The 25,407-nt window shown below is 36.4% G+C and overlaps 1 protein-coding gene across 3 annotated transcripts in view; it reads right to left on the bottom strand.

Annotated features, from left to right (window-relative positions):
* Positions 1-25,407, bottom strand: part of LOC106870810 (uncharacterized) — a 138,094-nt gene that overhangs the window by 37,461 nt on the left and 75,226 nt on the right. For all 3 annotated transcript variants that reach the window (XM_014917025.3, XM_014917024.3, XM_052973324.2), the window contains one exon: positions 4,770-4,920. In XM_014917025.3, coding sequence (XP_014772511.1) covers positions 4,770-4,920 — 151 coding nt within the window. The remainder of the gene's footprint in view (positions 1-4,769; positions 4,921-25,407) is intronic.

Here is a 25,407-nt window from a genome sequence, read left to right on the forward strand (position 1 = left end):
AATGAAAGAAAACTGATGAAGTAAAGCAATGTGATGGAAAGATTTGAAATTAACGAAATTGAGATATGCACTGCAGTGACTTCTGAAACCAGTCTTGTTTTTCATACCTGCAGCGCCACATAAACTCACAGAGATACGAGACCATTGTAGAATGATCAAGTGCCATCATACCGCTTTGCAAGTTTACAAACTCAAAGCTGTGTTTCACCATTCCCACAGGTTCCCTCCACATTTAGAGATAGACATTTCCTTAGGCACCTGTCCTCATCCATACACATCACATGACTTCTGTCTGTCTGTCTGTCTCTCTCTCTCACACATACACATACATGTATGTACATACACACACGTGATGAGCTTCCACACAATTTCCAGATTTACTCACAAGGCATTGGTCAGCCAAGGGGCTATAGTAGAAGACACTTGTACAAGGTACCACAAGTTTCTTAATCACACAGCCATGCCAGTGTCTGCACCTGCTTACATTTTCACAAGTAGTCTCCAGCTACTATTGGGAAGCAGACACAAGTAGATTTCAATGAATTAAATAACAATGAAACCAATTCACTCTTCATCCCAAGAAGCAAAAAGGAACAAAAATACTTTCAGGGACCTAATTTCATAACAAGGCACAAAAAACATACACTGGTATGACACTACCTATTTATTTATTCATAATGACTCTGCCAGTGCTGGTTCCTTGTATAAAAAGCATCCAGTCCACTCTGAGATGGTTGGTGTTAGGAAGGGCATCCAGCTGTAAAAACCATACCAAAACTGGCCTCACCTGTGCTGGTGCCACATAAAAAGTATTCAGTCATCTCTGTGAGGTGGTTGGTGTTAGGAAGGGCATCCAGCAGTAAAAGCCATGCTAAAACTGGCCTCACCTGTGCCAGTGCCACGTAAAAAGTACTAAGTCCACTCTTTGAGGTGGTTGGTTGGTTGGTGTTAGGAAGGGCATCCAGCAGTAAAAACCATACCAAAACAGACACAGAGGTCTGGTGCAGGCTCCTGCCTGGCCATCTCCTGTCAAACTGTCCAACCCATGCCAGCATGGAAAGTGGATGTTAAATGATGATGTATATCATTTTAAGACAAGGTAAGATTGAAACAAGAAAAGCTGAAGTTAAGCCATGGTAGCATGAACTATAGATGTTGCTGAGGTGGTAGGCTATAGCATAGTTAATGGCATAGCATGGCACGGCGCAACATTCTAATGCTTTTGGTACCCCCACCACCACCACCACCACCACTTGAGACCACCTTTGGTTCTATGACACTGGAGCACCAAAGATGGTGCTCCAGCATGGCCTCAGTCCTACGGCTGAAACGAAAAGAATATTTAAAGCGAACTGTATTAAAAGCTTCTTTCAAAATTTCCTGTTAATTTATGTTCCAAAAACCAGCTCATTAATGAAAAAATTAGTTTAATAAATTCTTCATTATTTTCAAAATTATCTGAAACGACAGCAGTTGTACTTTGGCAGAAATACAGTAATGAAAGGGTTAAAGTATGGCATAATCTTTTCTGGGGGGTAGCAGATGCTTTTATAGTAGTTTAAGATGGAGAATAATTTTTGAAGATGTGATATGGTTCAAACAAATATTGTATATAAAAAAAAATAACTTTATTTTAGAAAGAATTATTATCGGAGTGTGTTTGTAATTAAATATTCCGTTGGGACTGGTCACAACACAGAATAAAGAAACCTAACTCTTTGAAAAACTGGGGTTGTATGAAAGGGGTAAAAATAATACCCAATACTAATACTTTCCTCTGATATAATTAGATAACTGAAGGAGAACTTTCTGTTTCTTTTTTTTTTCTTTTTTCTTAACAACACCCAGAGAAATATATTTATCTAAAGGAAAAGCCCAACAAAGTTGTATTTTCTCAGAATTCAGATAAAAAAAGGAAGGGAAGGATGGAAGGATGAGGGAGGAAAATAAGAAAGAGTTAGAAAGAAATGATTAGGGGTGAATTATAAAGAAAGAAGTTATGTGTTGGGCAGCTTAAGTGAAATTTTTAAGTTTTCATCAGAAAGAAACAGGAGGGCAGGAGGGGGTGGTATCTGGGGAGCATAAGGGGGGAGAGGAATTCTCTATTTAAGAAGAGAAAGGGACCGGGAGGTAAGTGAAGAGGAAATATGAGGATGGGAGTGGGTGGGGGTGGGTAGGTGGAGATAAGAAATGTTGATAGAATGGCTGGATGTAGTAAGCCAGCCTGAGAAAACTTAATGGTCTGATGTGATGATACTGAAGTGGAGGGGGTGAGAACGCAGTGTGTGTGTGTGTGTGTGTGTGTGTTGGGTGGGGGCGTTGGCAAAACAGCCAGCAAAAGTTTACACAAATGGGAAGAGGCTGGAAGATGAGATTGATTAGTCATCTTGATTGAGGTAAACTTTAATCTCACCTTATTCCCTTCTCCCTGCTATCTCATTTCCAATAATAAGCAATAACAAAATTATCTAATAAAATAAACAAACTGCATACCAACCCCATTCTCTCTCTTTCTCTCTCACATGTACACACACACACACACACATGTGCGCACGCACGCATGTGTACATGTGTGTGTGTGTGTGTGTGTGTGTATATATTTACATGTAGATATAAAATATATGTACGTGTGTATATATGACTCAACATGCTTGCAAGAGTGTATTGAACTATAAAAGCAAAGCTTATTCACAGACCACAACGTTTTCTACCCCCCCCCCCCCCCCAACATCCCAATTCTTCCCCCAAACTCAGGCATTTGTCCACTGCAGGTGAATGTGATAAGTTACCATGTGGTACCTTGTTCTTTGGAGATATTTGATTTGCTGAAACTGTAACAAAGTTGATGACTAACAACCTATTTATTTGAATTAAAATGAGACGCCATTGGCTGTGAGTTTAGAAAGCTTGGCTACTGACAACATGGTCATGGTTTCAAATTCTACTACTGCTAAGTTATTGTGTTGTGTCCCTCAGCAAAGAAACTAACTCTGGAGATACTGCTTATAAACCTACTAACATGGGTTTGAGCAAACAGGACTAACCAATTTGCATATGTAATGCATCCTTGGCAGTTAGCTTGATTAATAAATTACTGCAAATAGTTAAAGAGAGTACTCAGTTGCTTGACTGGTTGATTTCTGTAACTTTTCTGTCCATGAAGATAGTGTATATAAAAACAAAGTGTTTGCATCCACCTATTACATTCAGTGCTAGCTAAAATCTATAGCTATATTCAAAACAACAAACAACATTGAAACTAAACAATAAGAAAACAACTGAGAAACAATGACAGTATACAGAAGGAATTGCAGCATTCATACAGATAATGTTTAGTTCCGAATCAATACTGACTAAACAGACTTGTAATCAAAGGTGTGACCATCCCAACTAGAACTACATTATTCAATACGTCCTTCCTTTTCCAATATGGAAGACTTGATTTTGGGGGCAGACTTAACTTGTATTTCTAGTTTGTTGAATAGCCAGAAAGCCTTGTCTTTGGCACATTTAATATCAAAAGGAGATGTGTGCAGGGTGAAAAGATCATTGTGAGTTGGTGGAAGATGTTTCAAACTATGGCTCTCGCATTTGTTTTTCAGGTGCAATAAAAATGATAGTGTGTGATTTAAAGGTGATTAGAGTGCTATTTCCAGCAGACCAAACATCCACATAGAAATTTCCATGCTGCTGGTATTGGAAGGTATCTTCGATGGAGTAAACCAAATGTAATTTTATAAGAACTGAAAAGGTCAAAACTGTTTTGAAACTGTGTTTGTCCTCCCACCATCGCTTGACAACCAATGTTAGTGTGTCTATGTTTCCGTAATTAGGCTTACAAAGAATAAGTCCCGGGGTCGATTTGTTTGACTAAAGGCGGTGCTCCAGCATGGCCACAGTCAAATGACAGAAACAAATAAAAGAATTAATTTAGTTAAGTATTTTAGAAAACCTCGCTGAGCCCTTAACGCTGTACCACTGCAATAAGCATTCTAGCTTTAATGGTTTAGACTACTGGAACGATACTTTAGTTGCATTGGAGATGATTAAATAAAAGGTGTTTTAATACATGATGTGGATTTCAAATTCCTACAGTCTGAGTAAGTATTACAACAGGTGCACACACACACACACACACACACACACACACACACACACACACACACACACACACACAGCTACATGTAGTGTAAACCTAAAACCAGTGTGTTAGTATATTATACTATTAGCAGAAAGAATGTAATGTGGTAATGATAATGATATCATGATGATAGTGATAATCGTAGTGATGGTAGGGAAGGTGATGGATGGACGTGATAAAGGAGTGATGGTAGGAGCTAAGAAGATGATGGTGGTTGCTGTAAGGTGTTAGCGATGACGATATGATGATGAGGGTGGTAGTGGTAGTGGAGAAGGTGATGATGGTTGTAGTGGTGGCACTGGTGTTGGCGAGATGACTGTAGTGAAAATGGTAATGATGGGGACGATGATGACAATTGGTAGTGTTGGTACTGGTGCTGATATGATGGTAGAGATAAATGGTAGGGATGATGAGGAAGGCGATGACAGTTGTAGTAGTGGTGGTGGTGGTGGTGGTGTGACAATGATGATGATGATGGTGATGATGATAAAAGCGAAGGTAGTAATAACTGCAGTGATGATGGTTGTAGTGGTGATGCTTGTTATAACCCATCCCTTCCATGACCACCACCAAAAATAAAGGTATACACACACACACACACACACAAAAAAAAAAAACGGAAGCTCACCTTCAATTGCATCCAAGTTCTGCTTTGATTGATATGGTTCGCTGTAAGGGTCCACGTCTTCTAAAGGAGGAGCACTGGGTAGTTGACGCTCTTTTACACTTGACCCTTTGCGACGGAAATCTATTGGTTCTGAGTAGTCTCCAAGAGAAACCTGGACGGAGAAGAAAGAAATGAAAAAAGATGAGAACGATGATAATCAAACGAGTTGTTTCAAACTTCAAATATCAAGACACCATTAAAAGTGACAGGGAAGGGAACAGGTGACCCTTCAACACCTGAGTGATAATACAAGGTAAACATAAAAAGAAAACATAAAAGGAAAACAAAAAATAAAATAGCAGAAGTGATCAAACATTAAATAAACCACAGCTTATTTCATGTTTGACTGTATTGCTATCAATTCGACTACTGACCCCTATGATCTGAACACTCAGTCTAACCAGAAACACAGTCCAACCATAATTCAAACCCTTACCTTTTTAGCATTCAGATTGTTCTGTCGAATGTAATGTTTATTTATTCAGTTTTGAATTAATCCTGTATTGTCTTGTAGCTTTGAGATTTCAATGATGTAATTGATTATTTTTAGAATGACATTGTAGGGTAGGTGCGAGGAGTTGGATATGACTGGTTCAGTAAGGCAGCGAGCTGGCAGAAACATTAGCATGCGGGCAAAATGCTTAGTGGTATTTTGTCTGTCTTTACATTCTGAGTTCAAATTCCGCCAAGGTCGACTTTACCTTTAATCCTTTCGGGGTTGAAAAATTAAGTACCAGTTGAGAACTGGGGGTCGAGCTAATTGAATGGCCTCCTCCTCCAAAATTTTGGGCCTTGTACCTATTACTCTGTCACATTCAATGCTTCATTATTCACATTGTTTGAATTAATCAAGTATTGTCTTGTAGCTTTGAGATTTAAATAGTGTGATTACTTATTTTTAGAATGACATTGTAGGGTAGGTGTGAACAGTTGGATCTGGCCAGCTTGAACATAAATCAAGTAGAATATTAGGGCTGAATATAGCTGGTTTAAATACTAAAAGGTTAATATGGCTTATTTGTGTATATATATATATATATATATATATATATTTTATCACTTAATCAGGGGTAGAAGGACAGTGCCCATAAACTTTTACAGGATTTCTGAGAGCAGTAGGGACAGGAGACCAGGCCTGAATACTTGCAGGTGGTTGTGTGAAAATGGGTTATAGATTGAACCCAGCAGCCAAGAACATGATAGGGAGCATCTGAAGAGTTTCTGTGCAGTTCCTGCTTACACTATCTTTCATCATAGATTTACAGCTGCTGCTGCTGCTGCTGCTACTACTGCTACTACTACAGTTCAATCAGAACACTAATTCTGTGATACCCATAAGAAGTTCAAACTGTTGTTACTTTCTGTTGAATGACCAGATTTGCAGTGCAAAGTCAGGTGATGTCTGTTGATACTTTAGTTAGAACATATGGCAGTATATTTTCAGGTTTGACACTATAACTTCCCAGTCTGTCTCCCCACTGTTTAAAAAAAAAAAGAAAAAAAAAACCATTAAAAAAATCACAGACACACTCCACATCAGATATTAGCATAAAGGAAAACATATATATATATGATCAGCTGGTGCAGAAACCCAATTAGGCATCGACAATTAGTGCTTAAAGAACCACGTGTTTATGTAACCTTAAAGTCTTGGATTTTCAAAGAGGGAAGTGCAACAGATGATGGATTCCTAAAATTAGCAAAATGATTAAAAAATAAAACAAAAATAAAACAAGACCAAGAAGATTTCCAATGCATAGCATATGATTCTATCAATATATTGCCAAGCCAATGAAGAAATTGTCTATGAGATCAGTTACCCTCCCAGTTAGAAATAGCAGCCAAATTTCCCTTAAGTCACAACTTTAACCCTTTAGCATCTAAATCAGTCATATGAGGATCAAATATTAGAAAACTTATATTTTAAATGTATTTTCAAAAAAACATTTTGTCAGGATTTGAATGTAATGTGGGGGACATTGTGCAGGGAAATGACCAATGTTGCATCGAGGCCCGATAAAATCTTATAATATAGTCCTTGTTTTTTTTAGCAATTTCTATAAAAATTTAATATTGCGGGGTGGAGGGGCATTGTCCATATCAATACTTAAACAGAGGAATAAGCTGGATAGCAGAATGTAAAGAACTAAGGATAATTAACCACTCTGAAAAATTAACTGCTATCTAATTAAAATAATGTTTGCTTTTTTTTTTTTCTATTCTTCTATTTTGCTTTTTTCTTTAGAAAAGGGGGCATTTGTAAAACACTATTTGGTTAAAGGGGACACAGAATTACAAAATATTTAAGAACCAGTGCTTAATCACATGGCCATAACAGCACCCACAAATATCCTTTTTTTAAAAAAAAAAAAAAAAAAAAAAAAAAAAGAGAGACTGCATACACCTGAAACAATAAGGAATATTGGTAATCTACTCTAATGAAACATCTCCTGAGAGAAAATCTAATTGATTTGATATTTCATAGCAGCTGACCGGCAGATGTGAGTGTCATGTCCTATTGTTGTAAACAGAGACCATATTCTACAAACTGATGTGGAACCTTCAGATTTTGAATGTTGCCAACAGCTTCTTACAGAGTTTATTCTCCACTGATGCACTGGTGTTATTATATAACAAAAGCAAACATATACAAACCACAATAATCTGGAAATGCTATGAGCTAAGAGAGAATTAAAAAAATTGTAGTCTGGTATGTGAAACGTCTAATGTAGTTTGAGCCAAGCCTTGTGGATTAAATTTGGTAGAGAGAAGCTGTGAAAATGTTTGTTGCATGTATGTGTATATTTATGTGAGTGTGTGTTTGTGTGTGAGAGAGAGAGAGAGACAGAGAGAGAAAGTATACGTGTGTGAGTGCATGTGTGTGTGAGTGAGTGGGTGTGAGAGAGCATGTAAGTGTTTGCGCTTGAGAGAATGTGTATGTGTGCGAGATTGTGTATGTGCGTATGTTGTATGTATGTGTGTGGGGGGGGGGGTGCAGGTGTATGTATGAATCTCATGAAGTGATTTCTCAAAGTAAACACTACAAATTCTGAGGTCCATAAGTCCCTAAAATAACTACCAGACTATGTACTAGGGCCAATATACTTTCATGTAAAAAAACCTTGTAAGAGCTACCTCAGCAGTTTACAGGTTGAAGCCAGACAAAGAATACGTAAAAAGATATATAGATAAATGTCAGAAAATGGAATGAATGACATTCGTTATTTAAAATCACTACAATTGTTTCAACATATTTTCACACCTTTAATTCATTGGTGAAGTGTTGTGTAATCATTATCATACATCCAAGGTGTAAAATGTACTTCCTTAGGTAATTGTTTGAATAAGTTCTTTGTTAGATCCTCTTGTCATTTCACTCAGTGTGATAATGCATACTCAGTGTCTGTCACATCACTGCATGAGGACATCAGATAGCCATCATCTGTGGATGAGCTTTGCATGGTATTCTACAAGATTTTTACCTAAACCTTTTTTAACTAGAAAGATACACACACACAGATATATATCTATATATATACACACACACAGATCTCTCTCTCTCTCTCTCTCTCTCTCTCTCTCTCTCTCTCTCTCTCTCTCTATATATATATATATATATATATATATATATATATATATATATACATACATACATATACATGTGTGCATGCATACACACACACACACACACACACCTTATCGCATCACTTGAATAATTGTTAAATTTGATATTCAAGCATGCTAAAAATCTTGATTGGTAAATGGTAGTTAGCCAATTCCTCTATGACAGACACTGTTGAGCTTCTGTGAGAAATCTTTTGGTAACATATGATAAACAGTATCCAGTTGTCTGCCAAGTTATCAAGATTACTCTACATTTGTATATCTTAGTGAACCAACTCGCTGATGCATAATAGAATAAACCAATGTAAATCTTCTTCAGTAGGTAAGAAAAACAATTTAACCAACTCTGTGTGTGTGTGTGTGTGTGTGTGTGTGTGTGTGTGTGTGTGTGTGTGTGTGTGTGTGTGTGTGTGTATGTATACATACACACACATATATAAACATACATATATGCACACACACATATAGATATATATATATATACATATAATACACACACATATGTATGTGTGTACACGCATGCACACACACTCATATGTAGATATATATATATATATATATATATATATATATATATATATATATATATATATATATATATAGAGAGAGAGAGAGAGAGAGAGAGAGATACAGACATGCACACACATGTACATGTATGCATGCATGCAAACACACACACACACACACACACACACACCACTTATTCATTTAGAATGAGGCAGACAGGTTTATTTTGACTGCAAATTTAGTGTTAAGTATGCATACTTAACACTGAAACATAACTGGAAAAAAAAAAGTTGCTTTATATTTATTGAGAGTATAAATGGAGCAATTTCATGGCTATATCATAAACTGATTGATGTAAAGAAATATCAAATAAATGGCAAAATATGTCAATGAATGTGGAAACTGGTGTTGTTAGTTGACAACTATTTATATAATAAATCTTGTATAGTTTTCAGACTACAGCTGTTTTTATTGAGAGCAGTTGGGAAAATCTGTTAGAGTAATCATATCTGCTCTTGACTTTAGTTAGTAGGTAGATTCATTAGTAGAGATAGAGAGACAGATCAAATTTCTTACTGTGTTAAACAAATATAAAAGTTTAAAGAGGAAACAGAGCCTTTCGGTAATATAATGGAGAAATTAATGTAATTTATGCAAGCAGAGTGAGCCAAACTGCACGAGCAGTATTATGTATGTGATGATGAAGAGAAATGCAATACGGTAATTAAACATAAATTGAAATGGTAATTAATAACTTATGCTATTTTTAATACTATTGAAAAGTTTCCAGCCGTAGACTAATTCAAAATTTCAAATATCATAAGTTCTTAATTCAAAACAGAAAAATTCTTTTTTTAAATCAGTTAGAGGAAGCAGAATAGAATAAAATAAAGATTTTAAGCATAGATGAGACTATAAATAACTTGAGGTTTCTTAATATTGCTGTTGTTATTGTTGTTGGTTTATATAGAAAATACAATGATATCATGTATAAATATATGTATATATATATATATAACAGCCTTATACAATATTGCTATTGTTGGTGGTGTTGTTTCAAATAGAGAACACATAATGGAAAATAAACTCCTGATGAATTATCGTGAAATAATATATTCTCAACCAGCCTCATATTCCTTAAGAAGAAAAACAAGAACAAATTTTACATTTAAACTGACTGAACTTGCAAGGAAATACAACAATAGAAAATAAGAATTGTTCATGAAACAAAGGGGAGGATTATGACCATAGCTTTAGAGTAGAACATTCCAAGAAGTATTTAGAGATGAGGTCAAGCTGTTTTGAGAAGGTTAATGCTTTTTGAATAGTTATACTTTGAAAGGTTTCAAATAACCATAGTACTTCATACAGCTTGACTTGAATGCGCAAGACAGAGTCGCTACACACAATCATTGTAGTTGTCTTTGCTTTAATGTTCGCTTTCCTGTGCTTGCATGGGTCAGAAGGAGTGTGTTGATGTAGATTTTTTTTTCTACATTGGGATGCCCTTCCCACTGCCGACCCTCACCTGTTTTGAAATAAGATAATATTTCTTAACAGCAGGACATGGTTTAATGGAAGATTGGAAATGAAGGACACTGTTCGTATGATAGCAATGCTTGCTTACAACTATTGTAAAATGTCAAGACAAAAAAACACAAAAGAATACACACAAACATGTATTATCAACCAGTGCTGGATTAACCATTAAGCAAAATAAGCATGTGCTTAGGGCATCAAGAGAAGATTTTGATACTCTAAATGCAAGAGAGCTACAACGGTTCATTGGAAATTTTCATGACAGTGCATCAACAAGACCACAACAGAATGGCTGAGAAACAAAAGAGCAACAGTATCATAGTAAGGGTTTTTCTGTACCTGGGGTAAAGACACTTTTGGCTGTCTCACCTTCCTCTACTTTAAGTAATAGACACAACAGGACAGTTGAAATTTTGTACTACTTCACACTTGTATCTTGGAGGAAACTAACCCTTTCCTCCCCCATCCCCCACTTTTGTTATGCTTCTGAGTAAAAGAGCAGGAGTCTCTATCCTTTACCCACTTAACTCTTGTGATACCGACCTGCTTGAGGTTGTTTCCGGTTCTATGATCCAAGATTCCAGTTTTAACCCTTTAACATTCAGATTACTGTGTCAAATGTAATGCTTATTTATTCACATTGCTTTGAATTAATCATGCAACTATCTCATAGCTTCAAGACTTCAATGATGTGATTATCTATTTTTAGAGTAACATTGTCGATTAGGTGTGAGAAGCCAGATCTGGCTGATTTACATGCGAAAGGATTAAAGTGATCTGCATCTAAACTTTCTATCAAAATTTCACATTTGATTTATGTTTCAAACACCAGCTTCCTAACGACTAGGTTATTTTACTAAATTCTTCCATTATTTTAAGAGTTAACTGAAACAGCAACGCAGTCCAGCGCCAATATGGTTACAAAGGGGTTACTATGTAAAATTCTGAGCAGTACTGGCCAACCACAAAAGAGGAGCTCCAGAATGGCCTTTGCTATGATGGCTTCAACAAACAAAATAAAAGGAAATAAAGTTGCTGAAACAAAGAAAGTCTTATTTGAACACATTTCTATTAATGTGCAAGCATGTATGTGTGAGCATGTGTGCATGTGTGCATGTGTGCGTGTGTGTGTGTGTGTGTGTGTGTGTGTGTGTGTGTGTGTGTGTGTGTGTGTGTTTGTGTGTGTGTGTGAGAGAGAGAGAGAGAGAGAGAGAGAGAGAGAGAGAGTACAATTCTTATATTCTGAATATTATTCTGGAATCTACTACTTCAAATCGTAATATATGTTGATGATAGCAGCAGGATTCTGCTGAAACATGAAATATGAGCTTTGACGGTTTTTACATGTAGTCTTTGTAGGGAGGCAGCTTTTTTAAAATGCATTAAAGACAAGAAGAAACAAAACAAAACAAAACAGACAGATTAAGAATAACAAAAATGAATATTCAAAATCCTCGTGATGTGGAGTGAGCATCCCATTGGTGCAGGTTGATATGACATCACTGTTTGTTCCGGATAAAATCCATTATAGAAAAATAAATGAAAAATAGTGTGAAGCTGAATTTACTGAGGCGTTAATGCGTGTGTGTGCACGTGTGTTTATTTAATTTGTTGTTTCTTGTCAAGGTTTTATTTTCATTTCAGTTTTGTAATCTTAATTAAAATTCATTACTGATATAGGAGGATAAGTTTACACTTTTGAGATGCAAACACAACAAGCTGACCTTAAAACCTACAGCTTTTTAATAAGCAGAACGTTTTCTTAAGAATTACCTGGGTGAACTTTTGTGACATTACTGATACCAGGGTAGATATGTTTTGTTAGCGTATCTGAGACATTGCATGGAAGTTGATAATGAATTAACATAACCAGAACATAGTGCTATATAATGTAGCCATACTTGATATTCTACAGAAAAATTTGGACATAAATGCATTCTAGATTTTTTCTCTTATAAACCATAATAATAATAATAATAGTAGTAGTAGTAATAATTCTTTCTACTATAGGCACAAGGCCTGAAATTTTGGGAGAGGGGGAGCAGTCGATTAGATCAACCTCAGTACACAACTGGTACTTAATTTATTGACCCCGAAAGGATGAAAAGCAAAATCAACCTTGGCGGAATTTGAGCTCAGGACATAGCGGCAGATGAAATACTGCTGAGCATTTCGCTCAGCATGCTAACCATTCTGCCAGCTCGCTGCCATAATAATAATAATAATAATAATAATAATAATAATAATAATAATAACATAGGAAGCAAGCTGAGAGAGTTGTTAGTACACCAGATAAGATGTTTAGCAGCATTTCTTCCGGCTTTATGTACTGAGTTCAAATTCTGCTGAAGTCAACTTTGCCTTTCATCTTTTCAGGGTCAATAAAATAAGCACCAGTTGCATACTGGGGTTAATCTAATCGACTGCACCCCCTCCCTTAAAATTCCAGGATTTGTGCCTATAGTAGACAAAATTATTATTATTATTATTATCATTATCATCATAATATCAACATCTTTTCTACGCTTGCATGGGTCAAATAAGTTGGGTATAGTTTTCTATGACCAGATTCCTGTTTAAAATTTATTTTACATTGTAATTAGTGAACAAATAAGCCTGCTTGGTTTTAGCTATTCTTATCTTACAATATAAGGGGGCTTATAAAAACATAACAGTTTATGAGCTCTGCCCCTCCTTTACAGACTAATAGGAAAAACATTACAAGGAAACCCATTTGATGTATCTGCTTGCTATCTCTTTATCACACCTGAAATCTCTTCTTCTAGACAATATATTAACCACTTTGCTCAACCCTCCTATTTTGGAATTACTTACCCCATTTTAACCACTACTTTTTCTAATTATTCTTCCTCATGAAGAAGAACTTCTGGAAAAGGTACGGATGGCACTGTTCACCTCATCAAATTAACAAATATGTAAAAAAAAAAAAAAAAAAAAAACCAAATATCTAGTTTGAGCTAGTCTATTTATTTAGTTAATATTGCATTTGATGAACATTTGTATGAATGATGGGTAATGAATGCAAAAGTACAATCCTGAACTCAAGTGGCCAAAATAAGGTTTCTCTAAAGGAACTCTGGGAGTAATGTTACTTGGTGTGCACAGCTCGGAGATCAGGGAGATTCTCCAGGTTGAGTCACTATTTCTCTGCATTGAGAGATCACAACATTATACAACAGACATGTAATAAGAATGTTGCAGGGCAAGATCACAAAACAAACTCTTGAAGCCAAGCCAAGCCAGCTGGCAGGTGACCTAGGGGTAGACCAAGGATGAGCTGGTGGATAATATCCATAGTCTTAGTAGGCCATACTTGGGAATCCAGCAGGGAAACGTAATGATGGTGGCTTCTGATAGAACCCTAAGGATGGGGTGCTTAAGGACTTTACTCTCATGAGCCTCTCAGGAATAGGTAGGCAGAGAAGATGGATGGACAGAAGGATGAACAACTTTGTTATTGGCTTCAGATTTCCAATAGACCAATTACTGGTTCCATTGTATTTCTGACAATAAAATTAAAAAGGAATTGTCTAAGCTCAGACAAATGACAAAACAGGGCATCTGTATTCAAAAGCATTGGTCACCAAATAATCCCAAGATTCAAGAACTGCTGATTTGTTGTTTAAATTATGCTAATTACATAGGCCATAACTGTTTTCTACTCTTTTGTATATGTGGAAGTCCTTTTCGCTACTGGAGATATAAGCTAGGACAATTGTTGAGCTGATGAAGGCTATTGAGCCAAAAACATGTCTCCATGACTGTCCTCTCTTATCTCTAGATAATAATCCTGTCCTTTTCCTTAATGGCATGCCAGTTTTGGAGAGTTCTTGAATCTTGGGATTATTTCCCTTTCTCAAGTGGAGCTGTCATAATTGCTATTTATTAATTATAACACATCCTCTAGAGGCAGAGATGATCTTAATACATCAAGAAATCTTTGTTGTGCAGTATTTGACATACAGATGTCTACTTGTCTATCTATCTATCTATCTATCATTAAACACACACACACACATTTTGTGTATGTGTACCCTTGTCTTGACATCATGTAATGGTTGAAAATGAAAATGATCATCATCATCATCATACAAACACTGCTGTTGGGTTTTTTCAGTCTTCTGTGAAAATGGAAAGCATGTCTGGCCATGGGGAAATATTACCCTTACTTGGAAACAGGTGAGGGTTGACAAAAAAAAAGGTATCCAACTGAAGAAAATCTGCCTCAACAAATTTTGACTCCAGTAAGCATGGAAAAATGAAAATGAAATAATTATGATGATTTTAGTAAACAGACACACAGAATGTCAGTAGATCAATAATTTGGGTGTGGGTTGGCTTACCAATAAGGCAGATAATACTTTTTTTCTTTTCTTTTTTTTTGTGGAGAAACAATGCAGAATGTATTTGTTGTTGTTGTTTAACCTTCAGGTCAGATCTGATTAAGCAGATCTATGACTAAAGACATTCTAGCTGTGACCGTCCTTCAAGACAATAAGAGGTAAGTTTAGAGCAATTTGGCTGCTGTTTCATTTGGTTGAGTAATCAAACAGAAGCTTCCTCATTGGCTTGAATCCAGAATGTGAATGTGCATGATGAATGTACCATCCTAGATAAGTTAAACAGGATTCTAGTGTAGGGCATATTTTTGTCTTGCATAATAAAAGCAACTGTCTACAGTTGGAAGATTTCATAACTCTAGCAGACTTGGCTATATGAAGTCTATGTGTTTCCCATAAATGGTCACCAAAGACAGACAGAAATTGTACAGGTTTCACATTTGTAGGTAACAAAATAGTTTTTTTTTTTTTTTACTAGACTAGTGAAAATACACTGCTGTTTGTTTTCTTTAGATAAGTAGTAGTACCTGCAATTGGGAGGTTGGGAAATGACATCAGATTGTAAAGTCTCTATTACAAAATATTTTCTCTGAGTCTCTCTCTTCATACTCAGGATATTCACTGCCTGGTGAGATCTGTTGTGGGAAGAGCATGAAATAATGTCATTCATGTAGAGGGAATTCATAATTTGTCTGAGTGAAAAAATAATCATTTAAATTATATCAACAGCTATACTGTCATTATCCTATCCTATCGCAAGAGGCCAGATGTTAAGCAAAACTACCTAACTCTCCATCTCCCTTGTCAGACTAACTTACAAAAAGTGGCTCAGGAAATAATAGGTTTCAACAATACTTTTTTTAAAAAAAAAAAGCATTAGAGTTATCTTGTGAAAGTGATGATGGTATCTGACATTGAGACAAAGATTACTGTATCAATTCTTTATAGTAATCCATTAATTCATAGGAACATTGTGAGCAATACACTTCAAGCTAGGATAAGCAAACATTATTTTATCACGGGCATCATTTTGACGACTTTTTTTTTATACAAGCTCAAGAACAAAATCCTGGGTTAGGTTGCATTTCATACAGTCAGGTTAGGAGAAAGTTAACATTTGCATTCATAAACAGCACTTGTTTATTTTCTTAATTCATTTACAGAATTTCAAATTCAAATTTTGACATGAAAACACAGCGTGGGATACAGTGAAGCCACTAAAAACTATGAACAATTGTGCTGGTACATGACAAGTAGAATCATTATTTCTGTCTCTCTTCTCTCCCTACTTCTCTGCTTTATGGTGATTATTGGTCTAGCAATTGTTTATCCAAGCTAGCATGGGTTGGCCAAGTCTGCAGCAAGGCAATATTTTACTCATTTTAACACAAAGATCTCACATGAGAGTATATATGCAGTTGCTTGACATGCTAGAAATACCGGCCAAATCTCTTTCAAATCACATCCCACTATCTTATAAATAGAAGGACATGCTTAGGTTTGTGAACTTTATACATTTTGTTCAATTAAAGCAGTGGTCCTCAACTGGAGTCCACATGGCCCTTGGGGTCCATATAAGATTCTGTTATCAAAATTCATCTGCAATAAATTGTTTATGCTTCTATGATGCATAAAATATTTTAAACAATTTTTTTATACAGTTCCTAATAATATATAATTATAAAAATATGATTTTTTAAAAAATTGAATGGTTAGGAGAGTCCATCCAAATAAAATAGGAATCAAAGGGGTCCATAGGTGAAAAAGGGTTGAGAAACACTGAAATAAAGGATGGGACGGCCACAAATGGAGCACCTTTCTATCATAGGTTTGCAAAATTAGTGCTAACTAGGAGGCTAAACTACTGCTGCTACTACAACTACTACCACCACCATCACCACTCAATCCGCGAGGCCTAAAATCTTGGGAAATTATATGACCACTTTTATATTTTCTCCAGCCCTTCCTCTTCCAGTGGGAGCTTCCCACCTAAGTGTTTGCATGACAACTTATAAAACATTTTTAATACTTTTCACTAACAGAAGGGCAGTAGATTGGTACAATTGGTAATGTAGCTCTGCATTCTTTTATTGAGTACTTTCATGCTCTGTATATGAACACTGCTGTCATTTGACTTTGGCTTGTATTGGATGAAATGCTTAGCAGTATTTCTTTCGAGTTCTTTACATTCTGAGTTCAAATTCCGCCAAGGTCAACTTTGCCTTTCATCCTTTCAGGATCGATAAATTAAGTACCAGTTGCATACTGGAGTTGATCTAATTGACGGCCCTGCCCCTCCCCAAAAATTTCAGGCCTTGTACCTATAGCAGAAAGTATTACTAATATCTGATAGCTTGCAGCTATGTTCGTTTCTGTTTTTCATACAGTTTTATTGTGGGGTGAGGGTGCTAGCATCTCCACCACCACCACCACCACCATAAAAACTAGTGCGACCCTCATGGAATTAGTAAGATTAGGCTCATTAAATAGTAAACAATATCCTTGAATATCTGAAACTTAGCAACAGACAAAAATACATGGGCCGAAGAATATTTGAAAAGAAATACAACACAAGTTGGTAAGTATTTATGAGAAAATGAGCAAATGCAGTATTGGTGCAATGTGTTCTGATCGGTGCTGGAGTGTGGGTAACAACTTTGGAAGGGCAGACATTTTAGTAAAGAAATTATTCCAAGGCATTAAGTGCTACAGACAACTTTTTGTTTACTGTTCTTCTTTCAACATCCTTTTCCGTTTCTTGGTGGAAGTAGTCTAGAATATAAGCTACGTTGAACAATCAACACTGGCCGATCTACTCTCTCACTGTTAGCCTCTCTCCCTTTCTCTCTCACAGCAATATCAACAGCTTCAAATTTAATATTTCATCCATCTGAAACTTCATTAATGACTCAAATCTATGTTTTTTACAAAGCTCCTTCAACTTGATGAGGTGCTGTAGCCTGGTTTTTGCAATTCAAAAGAATGGCATGTAGTATATAGTTGATACTTTTCAAAGTGTTTACAATCTAGTTTTTTTTTGTCTTTTTTTTTTTGTACTCTAGCATGAACAATGAAAACTCCAGATAATCAACAACTGACTTAATGTGGTAATCACATTCAGGAAACACACTTATGTTATCTTATTTTGTTTATCTAAGAGAACTATTGTACAATCAGACAAGAGATTGTTAAACACTACACAGATTAAACAATCCTCCTTCAACGGTTTAAAGAGTCAATTAATACAAATACTTATTAAAAAAAAAAATTTGATTTATTTTGTTGACAGGCAAGAAAAATATATAGATGACTAATTATAGGCATAAGCTGTCTTCCCATCCACATGGCCCTGGGTTCATTCTTGCTGCTTGGCACCTCGGGCAAGTATCTTCTATAGCCTTGGACTGACCAAAACCTTGTGAGTAGACTTGGTAGGTAGAAACTGAAGGAAGCCTCTGTGTGTGTGTGTGTGTGTGTGAGTCTATCATCGCTGCTTGACTAGTAGTTTGTTTATGTCCCCATAACTTAGAGGTTCAGTAAAGAGGCCAATAGTATAAGAATCAGGTTTTAAAAATTAAAAATGTGCTGGGGTCAGTTTGTTCAACTAAATCCTTGAAGGTGGTGCCCCAGCATGGCTGCAATCCAATGACTGAAACAAGTAAAAGATAAAAGATAGACATCATCATCATCATCATCATCGTTTAACGTCCGCTTTCCATGCTAGCATGGGTTGGACGATTTGACTGAGGACTGGTGAAACCGGATGGCAACACCAGGCTCCAGTCTGATTTGGCAGAGTTTCTACAGCTGGATGCCCTTCCTAACGCCAACCACTCAGAGAGTGTAGTGGGTGCTTTCACGTGTCACCCGCACGAAAACGGCCACGCTCGAAATGGTGTCTTTTATGTGCCACCCGCACAAGCCAGTCCAGGGGCGCTGGCAACGATCTCGCTCGAAAATCCTACAGGAGCCAGTCAGGCGGTACTGGCAACGGCCACGCTCAAAATGGTGCATCTCATGTGCCACCCGCACAAGAACCAGTCCAGGGGCACTGGCAACGATCTTACTTGGCTTGCCGGGTCTTCTCACGCACAGCACATTTCCAAAGGTCTCGGTCAGTAGTCATCGCCTCGGTGAGGCCCAATGTACGAAGGTCTTGCCTCACCACCTCAGCCCAGGTCTTCCTGGGCCTACCTCTTCCACGGGTTCCCTCAACTGTTAGGGTGTGGCACTTTTTCATGCAGCTATCCTCCTCCATTCTCACCACATGTCCATACCAGCGCAATCGTCTCTCTTGCACGCCACAACTGATGCTTCTAATGTTCAGCTTTTCTCTCAAGATACTTACACTCTGACGGGTATTCACATTGACATTACACATCCAACGGAGCATACTGGCTTCATTCCTTGCGAGCTTACGTATGTCCTCAGCAGTTACAGCCCATGTTTCACTGCCATGTAGCATGGTTGTTCGTACGCATGCGTCATACAGTCTGCCTTTTACTCTGAGTGAGAGTCCCTTTGTCGCCAGCAGGGGTAAGAGCTCTCTAAACTTTGCCCAGGCTATTCTTATTCTAGCAGCTACACTTTCAGCGCACCCACCCCCACTACTAACTTGGTCGCCCAGATAGCGGAAGCTATCGACTACCTCTAGTTTTTCACCCTGGAATGAGATAGAAGTTGTTTCCTGTTTGTTTACAGTCTTTATTGCACCTGAACATCTGCCACAAACAAAAACTAACTTGCTAGTTAACCTGCCTTTGATGTTGCTGCACCTCTTATGTGTCCATAGCTTGCACCGGGTACATCTTATAGAGTTACTACCTACTCCTTTTCTACATACTGAGCAGGGCCATCTACCTGAAGGGTTTTGTGTTTTATCTACCTTCCTACTTATTAGGATTTTGGTTTTAGCTAGGTTGACTCTAAGGCCCTTCAATTCTAGACCTTGCTTCCACACCTGAAACTTCTCCTATTGATGTAGTATTTAACAAGAGCTGTATTTTATCAACTCTCAGAAGGATAAAAAGCAAAGTTGATCACAGCAACATTTGAACTCAGAACATAGGAATCTTTTCCAATGTTGTACCAATTCTGTCAACCCTTTGCTTTGAATACAGTCAAGTTTTCAGATTGGTTCAAATTGGTAAACAAATGAAAAATTTAAGCCATTACAACCAGGGAGTGGAGATTGGACATAGACTTGGTAGATATACCATTACACAACTCTAAACATATTACATATATGTTTGACAATCAAAAACACTTTACATTCTCTTAGCAACAACTCAGACGGTTGTGCAACTGCTTTTTAATGTATACAAACTGAAGAACTGTGACCTAGAACTTCTTTTTCTGATGGTTAGGGGAAGCAGTACAGAGTATGTCGGTAAAATATACTACTACATTTAATGTAACTGCCCAGCACACTAATTTACAGGAAGAAAATAACAGAAAGAGAATAGTATTTTTCTATACTGCATCATGATGAAGTTGTGCTTCACACAATTGCTCTGTGTAAAGAGAGATTAATGTAGATGAGACATTTAAAGGAAATATGTCATAAAATGGCTGGTTAACCGTAAAATTCTATTTTGCCCACTGGCGGTGGTTGTTGCTGTAGAGCTTCATATTAACACTAGCTGAGTAGACATTTGATCAAAAGATGTTCCAGCTATGGCCATACTATCTGTTTAGGGGCATACAATACAACATATCTAATATAGAACTATATACCACTAAACCTATGTGAGGGTTGCTATTTCTAGCACATCGAGTGACCACATGATGACTTCCTCACTGGTTTTATTCCCCCAACTGGTTGTTTTTATATGCAAAAAAACTAGATTGGGGGAAGGGGGACTTTGAAACAGAGTAAAATTTCAAATATTTACAAAGAATAAATAGATAAATTTTCTCCTTAATTTTGCAGCATAAATTTTTGTAACATAATTCGCTATTAATTGTAAGAATTAAGATTTCAAGTTAAGTGGGTAACCTTTTAGTTGAATTGTATAATTTACAACTGTTGGAATACTGATGTAATAAGAAAAAAGAAAATAAAAAAATAGAAAATGTGTATCGTTTGTGTCCCCATCCTTGGGAGGGTGGAAGTTGTGGGTGGGATCATATTACAACAGATAAAGTACAGACTGAGTTCAAACTAGGGTGTAGGCATGGAGGAAATGGTGTGACAGTGGAGTGAATATTAGTACTTTAGTATGTCAGCCAAATCAACATAATTGTCTTATTGTCGCCCATGTCTGGTGCTGAAGTCATGGAATTTGAAGTGATAAGTGAAATAAATAATCCAGGCCTTGTTAGAAAGAAAGAAAGAAGGAAAGAAAGAAAGAAGGAAAGAAAGAAAGCTAATTTATTCACATGGTACAGTCAGGTGGTATAACGAACACCATTCTGAAAGCTCAAGCTGGCTGAACCACTTTCTAAACATCCTGCAATGACTTTGCATATAGCCTTCATACAGCCATCTATGCAGTGTACTTTTTTTTTTCCCCCTCAATCAAACAAGGATATACTTTCAGCTGATTTAATTGCTGTCCTATTTCTTGGCTTTCAACATCTCACCAGTCACACAAAACAATAATCAATAAGTAACAATAAAAATAATTGCACTCTTTACCCGGCATATATTAATATGGCTTAAACAGCAGTGAAGATGTGGAAACGATGTCTTAGATATCTTGGGTCCACCTTTGATGCCAACCAGGGGATTCTTTCAATATCTGCTTTCTATATATCTCAAATGAACTTTTAAACTTGCTTTATCACACTCGAGATTTTTGTACACAGAAAGTTATCATCAACATTTTTTCTAATTATCTAAACTTCCATTAACCACATATTTTTGAAAACAAAACAAGTCCCTAGATCCCAGCCTCACACACACATTTCTACAGAAGCTTCTTTTTAAAGAATTTAGTAATATGCCCTTCATTGGCTTATTAGTTTCCTAGTCATAAAAGATTGTCTTTATATCTGAAAATATATTTATGTCAACCACTGAGCTGTTTAAGGCAAAAAAAGGGTCCCCTATTACAACATTAACCCTTGTGGATGATCCCTAATTCTCAACTATAATTGTTCGATTTCAGTCACAAGAATATTGCTAATGGATCAATAAGTGTAATCAGTGATTTTCTTTTTTTTATATTTGATGATGAGGTGGAGAGGAGAGAACAATGTACTTACTTGTCTAGCCCATCACTTCAGTGATGTTATATTATTAATGAAGTCAAATGATAGAGAAAAAGGAAAGGAAAAAAGTTTTCAAACAGAACAAACATAGCAACACGCCAAACAAAACTCAATGATGGGGAGGACCTCTACATGGTTGTTGCACAACATGTTAGAAATAACAGCCAAATTCATTCGAATACACCAAACCAGCTTAGAAAAAAAAAACAAAAAAAAAAAAACAAAGATAAAAAGGTGGTGGAATAACATTTACCTGTCTCAGATATTGGACTGTGGCCAAGCTGGAGCACCACCATGGGTTTTAGAACGAATGAAGTGACCCCAGTTCTTATTATTCTAAAGCCTGATACTAATTCTATCGGTCTCTTGCCAAACTGTTATCTAATTTTTTCTAATTATCTAAACTTCCATTAACCACATTTTTTTGAGAACAAAACAAGTCCCTAGATCCCAGCCTCACACACACAGTAACAAGAATGTAATGGATGAAAATAAAAACATACGGACAAACGTACGATACAAAGATGGACAGGAAAACCAGGACGGAACATTTGTGGCTTTCTATGCTTCAGTCAAGTTTCCACTCATCATTACAGTTTTGGCCTGTTACAGTTGAGACTATTCGAAATTGGTAGAAACCCCCCCCCCCACCACCACCACACAAACCTAAGCTAAGGGCATTAAATTTTTGGAAGAAAGCAAGTGAATATGTGCGACAGCATGGACAAAAAAACGAGAAAACGGAGAAAATGTTACATGATTTACAAATACAAAAAAAAAGAATAGCAACAGGTGTCTTTACACACACACACACATCAAACTTCTTTTCAGTTTCTTTTGATCAAATTCACTCAAAAGGCTTTTGGTTGTCCTGGCACTACAGTGGGTGGAAAATGCTTGTCCAATCCGCCATGCAGTGGAACAAAACTTAAAAGCATGTTGTGAAGAGAACTTCTTAACCACATAGCCATGATAGTACCTGTGTGTGTGTGTGTGTGTGTGTGTGTGTGTGTGTGTGTGTGTGTGTGCGCACATGCACTGAAATACACCCCCACACATCTCTCTCTCTCTCTTATCAATACACATCTCTCATGTAAATAAAGACAACTATTTAGTGTATAATTATAAATAAAGGCCTATTTAAACAAGATGACATCCTGTTAGAATGGAGTGGTGAAGTTTTAATTTGTTGTGCACTATTAAATTGCTCTGTCAAACATCCTGCCACTTCAACTTTCTTCACTTCACCTTGAGTTTGTTATCTTTTATCAATTCTACATCTATAAAACACCACGCCAATCAAACTCCACATCATTTGAACCAAAAACCTAAAGACTTGTCAGCCAGTATTATTTCTGCCATTCTTATATATATATTGACTCAATACTTCGTATATATATATATGGATGTATAAAGAGGAAACACTCTGGGAACAACAACAAAGATTTATGAAGTTAAGTGCCAGGCATTATTGTTTTGTTTAGCCTTGGGTCAGCCTTGATCCAGTATATTTGCAACCAAAAGTGTTCTTTGTATTCTGATATAGGAAGCAGATGTAGATGACAGTTCTCATGGATACGACACGGGAGGTCTGGATGATCTTCAGATATGAAGAATATTTGGAACTCTAACCTCTAAAGGTAACGTAAAGAAGAGAATCTCTATAGTGATCCAGCTTTATGAGTTTGAAACTCGGTCATGACCCTAATGAGAGTTTTTCATTAGGTGCAATAGATCTAAGTTCAGATGCTTCAGATGTCTTTTAGTGGCAGCTGACTGCAGAAAGTGGTTAACAAGGAACTCTGTGGAGATCTCTTCCAGTTGACCAACAGACAAGCAGGAAGATGATTGCAATTTAACAGATACTGTTTGAGGTACCCAGAGTAAAGTTCCACACAAGCCATCATCTGAAAACTGACCTACGGGAGGGTAGACAAAGCTGCTGTGGTCGCTGTGATCCTGTTCCACTGCTAATGGAACAAGTTATGTACTATGTCTGTCATCGTACTCACAACAAGTAGATGATGATGATAATGATGAAGACAATGTTGATGATGATAAAACATTAGTCTTTTGAAGGTGACATTACAAAAAACTCTAGCGCTTATCTCTTACACTTAGCCCTGAGTGTTCTGTCCCTTAGATTTAATCAATTTCTACAACAGATATGAATTCATGCCATATAGGTTTGTATAAATACTTCCTAAAGGGGTTTTAAGGACCAGTTCTTAGCCCTGGTTTTATGGCTTCAAGAAGATGAAAGTGACAGTAAAATGTGGTAGTAGCCAGCCATTATAAATAAACCAGTAGCCAGTGGACAGAAAGAGGTCGAAGGTCAAGAGTACGTGTAGATTGTGTTGATAGTCGTGTCTGTGCTGATATAGTAGTCATACTGTAATACTGAGTGTTATAGCGCTCCAACCTTTTGAGGATAATGACACTGTACGACTGGGGGTGGGGTCGTACAGTGCCAGATAGAAACATTTTCGGAAGATAACAATTTCTGTCAGAGAGACAACCCTCATCAAAAGACAGATACAACAGCGGCAAAAGACTACTTTACAACAAAATCCATGAAAAACAAAAAAAAAAAAAAAAAAAAAAAAAATCCTTACTTGAAAAACAGGTAATGGTTAGTGAGAGGAAGGTGGGTATCTCTTTTACTTATTTCGGTCATTTGATTGGTGGTAAAATAATGTCTCAATATAAAGTATTTATCCAACTCATGCTAACTTGGCAAAACAAATGTAAAACAAAAACAAATATATTTGTTAGCATTTCCATGCAAGAACGTCAAGTGCTCAAAACACACTTGTGTTAGAAGCATGTAGAGCCCATTAAAACAGAAGTATTTCTTTTTGAGCACTCATCATCAGTCAAGTTGGTTGTGGCCATGCTAGAGCATTACTTTGACGGCTTTTATCAAACAAATTGACTCCAGTAGTCATTTTAAGCCAGATACTAATTTTATTGACCTCTTTTGGTGAACTACTAAACATGAAGACATAAACAAACCAACACCAATCTACAAGTGGTTGTAAGGAGGGGGGACGAACACAAAGACACGCACTATATATATATATATATATATATATATATATATATATACATACATATATATATATATATGTATGTATGTATATATATATATATATATATATATATGTATGTATATGTATATATATATATATATATATATATGTATGTATATGTATATATATATATATATATATGTATGTATATGTATATATATATATATATGTATGTATATGTATATATATATATATATATATGTATGTATATGTATATATATATATATATATATGTATGTATATGTATATATATATATATAT

The sequence above is a fragment of the Octopus bimaculoides genome, chromosome 15, assembly GCF_046866305.1.
Source record: "Octopus bimaculoides isolate indiv1 chromosome 15, ASM4686630v1, whole genome shotgun sequence".
Lineage (NCBI taxonomy): Eukaryota > Metazoa > Mollusca > Cephalopoda > Octopoda > Octopodidae > Octopus > Octopus bimaculoides.